Raw genomic sequence first — 10,650 nt, forward strand, 5'->3', positions numbered from 1 at the left:
GGTTCCATCGAGACCGTGGATCCGGGCCATCCCACCCTCCTGCATCCCGCAGGCTGGTGGCGGGGTGACGGTAAAGCGGTTTGTACCAACGACACTTGTCATGTTCAACAACAGCGATTGGGAGATTCGGAAAACGGGGGTGACCGAGTGTCAATTTCTTTTCTTCCGTCTCTCTTGAGACGGGTGTCGCCGAGGAGGAAGCAACAGGAAGGACGGGTGGGTATGCCCAACCTCATCATAACCCCTGCGTTTTCCCCCTTACCCCCCGCGACAACAAGGGATCTGTACATGAAGCAAGCCTCGACGGCGCCATCTATGTAACAACACTCAAACATATGTACCCAGCGGCGTGTTGCTGCCGATCCAATAATCCTCCTCTTATCATGATTAAGAGACTAGCCTGGGGCTAGTGCCGACATCCCGACCACGGATGTGACAGCATGAGGAAAGAAAGACAAACAATAAAAACAGAGCTTTGCAAAACGAGGCCGTATCAACAGATCTATCTGGCCTTTGCCCCCCGGAGTCCCATGAGAAAAAGGAGAAAAGCAGAAAGGAAAGAAACCCGCCCAATGATGTGCTGTCGATGATGCACCTTGAGCCCCGTGTAACGCCGTGTATGTTTTGCAGGGCTACCCCGAACCCCATGAGAAAGACCAGTAATTGAAAGTTTTTTTTTTTAACAAAAGCAACGGAAAAGCCGTGCCATCCTTCGGCTTCAATAGCCAGCGCTGCCCGGCATTTTACCAAGCGAGTGGCTGTTATGCGCGACAGGAGGTAGGTGATTATGGCAATAGATCTTCTTGCCGCTGGCCCGGTTCTGGCCAGGCTTCTTGGACGCATCAATCATGTGGGCCGCGTTTGGTTCGTCGTAGCTTTCGGGTTGGCAACACTCAATGTTCTTCACCCATCGGTTGCTGATCACGCTCGCTATCGAGATGCGCTTCTCCGGATCCGGGTTAAGCATCTGGAGGAGGACGCGCCTCAGGGCCGGTGGCTTCACGAACGTGTCGAAAACGAACACGTGCGGATAGTCCATGTCGGTGATGACACTGTCGGTAGCATCGGCGTGTTTGTTTGTCCACTTCTCCCAGCCACGGACGAGACTGGCGTAGGTCTCCCGCGGTGACGCATTCGGGGTGAGCTCGGCCTTATGCCACAGGGGCCCGCCGAAGATGAGGTTGACCATGACGATAGCAGAGCTCCACACATCTAGCCCCCGCGGGTCGTAATCGCCCTTCTTCTGAAGGACCTCTGGCGAGATATAGGGCATGCTGCCGCAGATGCCCGGGGCGCAACTCCGCACTTCACCCATGTTCTTCCCGCACTGGCCGCCGGCTTCCCTTAGCCCCGGGTGGATGCCCGAAAAGACTTCCGAGACGCCAAAATCGGTGATCTTGAGCCTCGAGTCTTTAGTGATGAGCAGATTCTCGAGCTTGATGTCGCGATGAGCAATGCCGTTCGAGTGGAGGTAGTGGATGCCCGTCACCAGCTGCTTGAAGAGGCAAAGCCGGTCCTTTTCCCTGTCTTCGGTCTTGAGGTATTTCTTGTTTACCAGATTGAAGAGATCGCCGTCCTCACAGTACTCCATGACATGGTTCCAGCGGCCGTGGTCGATGCAGAGCCGTATCGTCTCGACGATGTTGGGGTGGTGCAAGCTCTTTGCTAGCGTGTATTCGGACTTGATCTTCTTCTCGTACTCCTCGCGCGTCTCGCTGGACGACTTGCCCCGGAACTCTTTGACGGCAAACAGCTCACCACCGGTCTTGGCCACCATCAAGGTGACTTTCGAGGTGGCGCCCTTGCCCAAGTGCTTCCCGTGCCGGCCGAGCAGCTTATGTTGGTACTCGAATTCCGAAGCGAGCTCGATCACGTCCACCGTAAAATCGTCGGGTAAGCTCAAACTCATGCGCCGAGCCTTCACGCCGGTGCCAGTCTCGGCGGGAAGCCCCCAGAGGGATCTCTCCATGTGAATGGCCTTCTCCGAATCTCCGTCCGCGACCGGCTCCTGCTTCGTATAATCGAAACTGCTGGCACGTCGCCTGAGCTGTAGCTCCTGTCTCGACGGTGCGTCTTTCCTCACGATCGGGCGAGAGCGCAGTGTGAAGCCAGTCGATGCACGCGACTTTTTCTTGAAGAAGGCCTCTGACTCCGGTATTGTTGGCTGCGATGCGTCCTCTCTAGACTTGACGGCTATCTCGAGCGGCGAGCTGGGCGACGGTGGTGTGTTGGAGCGAGTCGTAGCCGAGCTCCTGTTCATTGACCAGCGGCGGTTTGGCATCTTTCGCTGAGCGGCCTCCGGCAAATTTAGGGTCGAGGCGGTGGTACTGCTTGCAGAGTCGGGACCAGCTGCCGCCTTGTCCGACTGCGTACCCACACGTTTTAGAAAACTGGACATGGTGCGTCTGAAATTCGAAGATGAGCCGAAGGTCGAACGTCTTGAAGAAAGCGCACCGCTGTGGTCTAGATCGGACGAGGGGGTCGCGGGTGTGGGCGTCGTGGGAGGGGCGGCCCGGGGGGTTTCTTGGGGGCTCCTCGGCGCCTTTGGCGGGGTGGCTGAGGTGTCAACAACCAGGGGTGGCTTCGAGCTAAGTGTGGCGGGCTGCTGAGCGGGTGGAAAGCTGCCGGCGGTCTGATCAGAGGCAAGTTGTTCGTGGGCCGCGTCTAGGTGGCCGTCTGGGTTTGCGAGGGTGTGGAAATCCTGCGACTGGCGGCCGCTCACAGGTGTGACGGGCTCGTTTACTGCTTCGCTATCGGTCTCATCGCCTTCTTCCGGAATGGGATCCGTCAGCTCGGTGGGATATTGCCGAGGCGACGACGAGGAGCTCGCGTTGTGAGAGTTGGGGTTACACGCGTCTGGAATCCAAAAGTGTCAAATCGGCTACTTCAGGACAGTGGGAGGGTGAGGAGCGAGAATCGCTCGCAGCTCGAACTGAACAACGGGGGGGTGTTAATTACCTATCGAAGATGGCTGCGCCGGTGCAGCAACCAACGAAGCCGCCATTTTCGGGGGGATGCCGTCAGACGGCAGCCTTCAGGGGGGCAAAAAGAGGGCCTCGGTCCCTTGGGACAAGGAAGCACGTCAGGGCTTGAATGCCACTGGAACGTGTGCAAGGGGCCGCTTTTTAAAGGCCACCGAAACTGGATTTGGAGGGGGGGGCAGTCGAAGCGACCACGGACCAGGCGCCTCGGGGAGCCGGTTTAGGTGCCTCGGGGGACTCCCAGATGAGCTGGAGGCGCGGTTTGTTGCACGCCGCCTTCGCTTACTGTAAGGCGCACACCACCTGGGCTTCCGGTTCCTCGAATGCTTCTCCAGCGTCAAGGACTGTCTCGAGGTGATTTGTATCTAACCTAGGACGAAACCGAAATCGAGCAACAGAAAGGCTGCTGGAAGGCTTTGTTGACCAAGTCCACACCACCTAAAAATATGGGGCAATGAGAGGTTTATATAGGTAGGTAGGGCCGCGCAAGTGCTGCTGTCGCTCCTCGCTGCGACACTGTGGTCCGTTTCTGGGCGCGGTCTTGGAAGACGACAAATCGCTCGGTGCCAAGGCTGGCTTCCGTCCAGGGCGAGATTTGTGTAGCCCCGAGGAGCAGGCGTGGCGCAATGGCGAAGGCACAAAAGCAGGCCGAGATCTACGCTTCGGTTGCCGGTTGGCTCGCGGGTTCTTGGCGGTGGGAGAAAGTCTCGAAGGGGAGGAAAAGGGAGAGAGGGAAAAAAAGAGCGCCCTCTGGCGACTATTATAACGGCATTTCGAGAACCGAGATGGTGGGAATCTGTGGGGGAATGGGGAAAGGGTCGCACTCCTTTCTCGCCTCCTGCAAGAAAATGGGTTCGATAGCTGGGATGAGCCGCTGAAAGTTGGAGGGTCCCCCAAGGGGGTTTGGCGGGATCCGTGGTGGGGGGAGGCGGCGTTTCAATGTTAGCGGAGTAATCTGTAGCGTTAGGATCAACGGGAAACGTTTCTCTCAATCGCAGCGCCCAGTTCCCGGTCTTCTCGGTGTCTGTATCGAGGGCGGGGCACTCCAGGTAATTCGTGCGGAGAAATGACGGGAGGTACGAAATTCGGCAAATGCATGCAACAGCAACCTCGCTGCAGCTGCAGAACTCGCCCTTTCGAGCTTAGGTGCCTGCCTCGCCTGAAAAAAAGGTTGGGCAAGTCGCGAGTACTTCCACCCGGACGGACTCTCTCAACGCAACTGGAACGTTTGCGGGCACAAGATTGTGATCGCGGGGCGCCGAGGCCCACCCAAGGCGCAGCGGACCGCCGACCAAAGGCCGAGCGCCTTTGGCCCACCACCGCACCCCAAACCTTTCAGGGTTGTTCTGGCACCAACACGGCAAGACCCAGTGGAATTGCCAAAATCAACCATGCTTTGGCCACCTCAACGGGCAGGGCGTGGAAGGGTCATGGCTGCACAAATACCTCGCGGACCTGACAAGCAGAACGTTCTTGGCCAAGCAATATCATGTCAGCCCAGGCTGGGGATCTGGATGGCGACGCTTGTTTGGACGGCAGAGGAAACGCAGAAAACGCATTGGTCTCCTCTTATCCGCCATTGCCGCCCCAACCTAACCTTCCCTTTCTCCTTCTAGAGTGTCTTGGATGTCGTGATTCAAGTTTGCCCGCTTGACCACGATCCGGCGCCTGGACAATGAAACCACACCGCCGGATGTCCATTGGAGCTTTTGCATAGGTGTACACGGTACACGCATCATCGAGGCTGGGCGGGCAGATTCGAGGCAGGGAAGGTGGGATGACCCGCCCCCACCCAGCGCCGAGAGACCGAGAGAAGAGCGAGTGGCAGATGATTGGCCAAGGCCAAGGGATGGTCGGCGTTTTGGGCAAGCGCCCTCGAGATTGAACGGAAAGTCCCAGGTACAAAGTCTGTATCTGCTGCTGCCAGGACTCAAGCAGGTACCGTCAAATTAGTACAGTACCTATGGAACAATTCACATGACTATTGAGTGTTGTTGTCATCGACTTTCGCATTTTTGATGTTCTTTGACGGCGCATTCCCATCCTGCAAGACATGTTGGGGCGGCTCATCGTTTTCTGCCGACTCGCCGCCGAAACTGGATCTGTTGCCAAGGCGTGTGAGGAATGACCAAATATGCCGCAATATCCAGGCCGAGCCCGCTCCTGTTGATCGTGTTGAAAAGGCGTTGATCGAAAGATAATAATTCGTCCAACACGTCCTCAAACCTTGTGGCAGCTCAGTCTTGGCCCTTTATGTTGTCTGTGCCCGTCAGTTTATCTCTGTTACAAGTATGGACTTGTACAGATGTCCACGGCAGACACCAATAACATCATCATCAGCCGGCAAGCGTAAGTTGGCACGTGCCCCGCCTCGAGAGCATTTTACCAGTAGACGCATTGGAATAGAGCGTTCCAAAAGGCAAGTTTGAGAGCGAACACCTGAGGTTCAGCGTATCGATCCATCTCTTTTAGCCATCATCGCGTTGCCTTGGTTGTTGAAGCCGAGGCAGCGGGTCCTCATCACGATACGAAGACACGCTGAGGAGCGCCAAACCCCCGCAGGGCTCCACTCCATATCGCGAAATGGCGTGGGGTTCTCCAGATTCGGACCTCTCTCCCTGTTCTTCCATCCTCCGACTTTCCGGCCACCAGGTCGCTCAACAAAGCAGGGAATTTTTAACGCGGCGGTCAAATGTCATCATGGCGGATCTCGGAGCGCCTGTCGTTGTCCGTTTCTTCTCTCTCGAAACAAAGCCGCGGCGATTTCTACGTACCTATGTATGGCTGCTTTTGGGTGGTTAAGATGGTGTCATCGCTATAACTAAGCGACCTCAGCACGCGACAGCTTCTTGTTCCAGACCCACCCAGTTATCAGTGGGCGTCTGCTGGTTCCAAGCCACTCAAGCCACTCTGTCGCGCTCACCGTCAGCAACGTCGAAATGCCCGCCCCGTCAATGGTCTCGGAACCGGCGCTTCAGCCAGGTCATCTTTGCCGCTTCAACAACCCAACCAACCGTCCGAGCGGAAGCGCTGAAAGAACATGAGACCATGCGCGCGTTTGCGATGTGCTGCCCCTCGGGCCCAAGCACCAAGCCAGCAGAGCTCACTGGGGCACAGAACCTAGCCGGCGATCGGTCAGTGGCGTTTCTTGGTATGCCAGGGGCTCAGCAGGGGAGCCGTTGCCAAGATCTCGGCGCCATCACCTTCAACGAACTAACAAGATGGGCAAAGGGACAAGCTCTGCGCTGGCTCACTCACCGCACAAGCCGTCGCCGGCCCGGTGCCGGCCCGCGTAATGAGACAAGTCTTGTCGGCCGGCTAACCAGCTCTTTCTGGCCGACGTGTCTTCTGGCATTCTGGTCGCAGAGCTAACTCGGGAGACAGGAGGGTTGAAGAGCACACGAGCAAATATCCCCAAATAATCGCGCCCCCACGTCAATTCCCATTCACGTCCAGGATGCTGGCTCGCTTGCGTCGCCGCGCAGCTGCACCAAGCCCCAAAGACATTTCCCCGACTAACCGCTTCGCCGTTTCTCGAGAAGGCGCTCGTGGCCGCCGCCACCTGACCATGCACTGGGGGTCCCTCAATCCATTCATCACTGGGAGACACGACCATCGAGAAGGAGGGCAAGCGTCTTGGCAGTCGGATCAAGCAACAACCACGAAACATGCCCTGGGTCGGATCCGTGCCTTCATGCGCACAACGCAGCCCTCGGATAGGCTTGGAATGGCTCGCAAGCTTTCCTGACCGTCTTGGCATCGCGATCTCCCGTCTGGGCATCCTGCTCGTCTGTCTCGGCTCGATCGATTGCCCTCCGTTGTGCCTCAACAAAAAACAGTTCCGCCGCGGGCTCGTGTGATGCGTTTCTCAAACAGGGCCGATGGCAAGAGACAGCTGCGCTTGACGCCAAGCAAAGGTTTGTGTTGCTCGGGCCTTGGGTTGTGTCCCATCATCACCCACAGTCTCCACGCTCCGTCTTTGAGCCTCGATTCGCCCACCTTGGAAGTTCCCAAGCCTCACGGTAGTTAGTGGGAGGAATCAACCCCCGATATGCTCTTCTCATGGGCCTAGTGAGTGGCTGCCAATTGCTGCATAAGCCATCACGCGACAGGTGTGCGCTTGCCATGCCTGAGGCAGGCAGCCACGCAGCTAATGCGGTGCAACACGAAGAAGTCATCCTCTTCCCAGAGGCAGGGCCGGGGTCAAATCCGCACTCGATCCAAATCAGACTCGGTGCCGAACCAAATTCCCACACAAACAGCGGTGTGGGTTCCGCTTTTCTGAATGCAGGAGTTGGCTGCAGTATTCGTACCAGAGTACAGAACCATGAACAACTCTCACCCAGGGGCTTTTGCGCACCTCCACGGCTGCTCTTGAAGGAACCAGGCGTGCCAGGCCGAGTAACACGGCTTCTAGCCAGTCAAATCGTCGAGCAAGGAATTTATCCCAGCTTCAGCTTTGCTCGCCCTCCTTTTGAATCAACGAGATCCAATAACGGTAAGATTTGACGTTTACGAAAAGCGGTCAGCCCATAACCACAGGCATCACTCGAAGATGTCTCGTTTCGGACACTGGCCACGCGCGTGTCGAAACAAATCCCGCGCCAAGTTACTATCCGGAAGTGCGCCGATTCCTTCACAGCCCTGTTACGAATAGTTAAGATTTGTCCACGTCAAGGCCGACTTTGCGGGACCCGTACCCTCCTGTCAGCCATGTCGGCCAGGCTGTTGACCCCCAGGCAACTTTTCTGTGTTCTGCTGTCATGTCTGCGGGCAAGGCTGAACCGCAGCATCCGGGCGAGTCCCTGTTGTCGTCCCCCATGATACTGCATGTATGTGCAGAGGGACATTCGCGAGGTACTAAAGCGGGTCTCAACTCAGTACCTGCAGCCACCAGCAAAAACGACTTTCCAATGGAACCGGTCACTCATCAGGATGCCTAAGCAAAACAGCAATTGGCTGGGACCGCCTCGTCGGGCTCTTTGACCTCCTCCCCGTTCAATGTGGCAGGTCTTATCGAGACGGTCACTTCCATTCACCCATTCAGGTGCCATTCTCGACCTCCGTGGGACGCGGGGCGTTTCCACAACGAAGCAGAAATCCGGATTGGCATCACACAGTGACACACCACCCTCGATACCACCCAGACCGCCCTGCCCGTGCCTGCAACGCCCCGGAGTGGCGCTTCAAGGACATGAAAAGAATGGGCGGAGCTCCGATGTCGCGAGACCGCCCATCGGGATTCCTCCTCGAGGCGGATCGCGGAGTTGCTCGGCGGTGATTGGCGAGAAACCCGTGGCCTGCCTCGTGCCCAGTTTTCTTTATTTCCGGTCGTGCCGAGTTTGCCGGGCTTGCTGGCTTGTCTCCACGGTGCTTGGCATCAATCCTCTCATGGCGGCAACCATGACGAGTTGTGCGAGCCCAGTGTGCCCGGTTCCGAACAAACTGGAACTTATCCGTATTACACAGTAATGTGGGTGGAGGGTGCGAGTCCTGGTTCTCGGGCCTTTCTCATTCGCAATGGTGGGTTCAACATACCGATGGCGACCAACCACTGCCAACACACCGTTCCCTTTTATCATCAAATCGGGATCCCCCTTTCCGGTGTCCCACAGTCCCAAAGTCTCGGTCTGTGACGCCAGAAGTGGCAAACACCGGATGCCGGGTGCAGTCCTGTCTCACACGTTGCCGTTCATGGCGTTGAACATGACGGATGGGCAGATGGGGTCTTCTAGCAGCTGAAAACAATGCTTAGTAACCAACATAAGACAGTTCCGGGGGCACCCTCAGGCTTTCTCTCTGGGGTTCGTCACAAATGTCACGATGAGACATCCTATGTACTAGTACCCAACGGGCCAGCTTCAGCACAGCCTCAGGTGATGCTTCCCATCCGAGTTTGAAACTACCAATCTCTCGAACGCAACTTACCACGTGGGCGACTCGTTGGCAACGCATGCTACAAACCTCCGTCGCATGTAAAGCAGCAGCAATACCGTCCGCAAGTGGACCTGTCGAATACGTGGTAACTCCGATGTGTACACGGTACTTATCTCATGCCGTCGGGTTTAGGATGAATCATTATTAGTGAGGTGGCCACTCAAGCAGATACAGCCCAGGATATCGCAGCCCCTGGGAGTCAAGTACACAATTAATTAGTAACGCTATCCAACAAGGGCAGAAAGGGGGGCATCATGTGAGGCGCGGGAGAGTATGCGTGTTGCAAATATAGGTATCCCAATCGCCGTGGAGCCATGAGGTCCTACTATCTCATACTACCTATACGCGACAAGTACGACTAGATTACCTAGCTATGTACCCGCTGGCCTAGCATCCTTTGACGATGCGAGGAATCAAGTACAGGCCGCTTATTTCCTTAACAGCGGCTTTAATAATTAGGGTTTGTTCCAGAGTAAGAAGCTCGTTATTGCCAAATATTCCCACCTAGGTACGGTAGTCACTCACTCTACGACTGAATCTCACCCTAGATTAACATTTTGTGGCGTTTCGGGGTCCCTTATATCAAACACTTTCAATCCTCTCCAAGCTGTGGATGCATAAGCTGCCGCTGTCTCTCGGATCCCGCAGAGTTGATGGTGATATGAGTTGTTAATACCACGTTCCGTCGAAGCGACGATGAGAGGAGGTTCGTAAGACCTAGCCCTGAATCATGGCATCGCGACTTACCGCTCCGATTCCGTCTGGTCAACCGCCGTCCCGGGACAAAGGTTCATCACAAAACAGCATGCTGAGTTCTGGCCATGTAAACAAATGTCTAAATTTCCAATACCTTGAAACCAAGCAACCCGCGTGACGCCAAGATACCGCGTTCGTGAGTTCTTCCGCGGCACAGAATAAGCCTTCGACATCCAACTAAACTGGCCGGCTTTTGAAAGTAGACATGAGTTTTTGGAGGTGCCCGGTGACGGTCCTTACTCCTCTGGTTCCTGGGGTGAGAATGTTGTTATGGACGTGTCATGAAGCATCGTAAACGCTGCAGAAATGGGCAGGTTGGCGTCGACAAGGTGGCTATCAGGGCATGACTGGAGTGGCACAGGCTTGAGTGGCACAGGGTTTTATTTGGTACCCCCTCTGTTACTGAACCAAGCCGTGACGCTTTGAGGGACTTAACATGGAATGGGGGTTGACGGAGGATGGGATTCTAGGCAAATTATTTGAATCGCCAAGGGATGGTAAGAGCAACATGGGGAAGGTTACTGTTATATATCCCACGGGGCCCCTTCCTGAAGGCAACTAGAGTGATTCCTCTAGTACCACTTTCCTTTTCCCGTCCCACGGACCGACCCGAGCTTTGTTCGCGCGTCATTGTCTCACTCAACTGCCCTAGCCCCTGTTCTGATAGCCCCGAACCGAGCCACAATCGCGGTGATCGGATAAGGGCCTTCGTTGTACTCGGGCCTCGTGACTGCACGGGTGCGGGAGAGCTAGATGCCTTGCAGAGTAGGTACCTACCTAGGCTCCATTGTGTCGCCGCCGGTGAAGTGGTGCAGTAAGGGGTATCACCGGCATGCTTAGAAACAGCCAAACGGTTTAGTAATACTAATAACTAGGAACAGTTAAAGGAATATAAGACTTTTGCCATCTTGTTCAGGAAATGCCTCGAGCGCTGGCGTCAAGTGGCTTCCGGCTTCTCTTCTCATTTCCTATTGGG

The 10,650-nt window shown here is 55.8% G+C and overlaps 2 protein-coding genes across 2 annotated transcripts; one reads left to right on the forward strand and one right to left on the reverse strand.

Annotated features, from left to right (window-relative positions):
* Positions 1-410: 410 nt before the first annotated feature.
* On the reverse strand, positions 411-3,175 carry B0H64DRAFT_67839 (kinase-like domain-containing protein). The gene is made up of 2 exons (XM_062808604.1): positions 2,959-3,175; positions 411-2,856 (listed from the first exon to the last, which is right to left on the reverse strand). The coding sequence occupies exons 1-2, from the start codon at positions 3,002-3,004 to the stop codon at positions 719-721; spliced, it is 2,184 nt and encodes a 727-aa protein (XP_062661689.1). The 5' UTR covers positions 3,005-3,175; the 3' UTR covers positions 411-718.
* Positions 3,176-5,373: 2,198 nt separating this feature from the next.
* On the forward strand, positions 5,374-6,501 carry B0H64DRAFT_67876 (uncharacterized protein). The gene is made up of 2 exons (XM_062808605.1): positions 5,374-5,759; positions 5,817-6,501. The coding sequence occupies exons 1-2, from the start codon at positions 5,565-5,567 to the stop codon at positions 6,351-6,353; spliced, it is 732 nt and encodes a 243-aa protein (XP_062661690.1). The 5' UTR covers positions 5,374-5,564; the 3' UTR covers positions 6,354-6,501.
* Positions 6,502-10,650: the final 4,149 nt, after the last annotated feature.

This window comes from Chaetomium fimeti (genome assembly GCF_033439085.1).
Source record: "Chaetomium fimeti strain CBS 168.71 chromosome Unknown B0H64scaffold_2, whole genome shotgun sequence".
Lineage (NCBI taxonomy): Eukaryota > Fungi > Ascomycota > Sordariomycetes > Sordariales > Chaetomiaceae > Chaetomium > Chaetomium fimeti.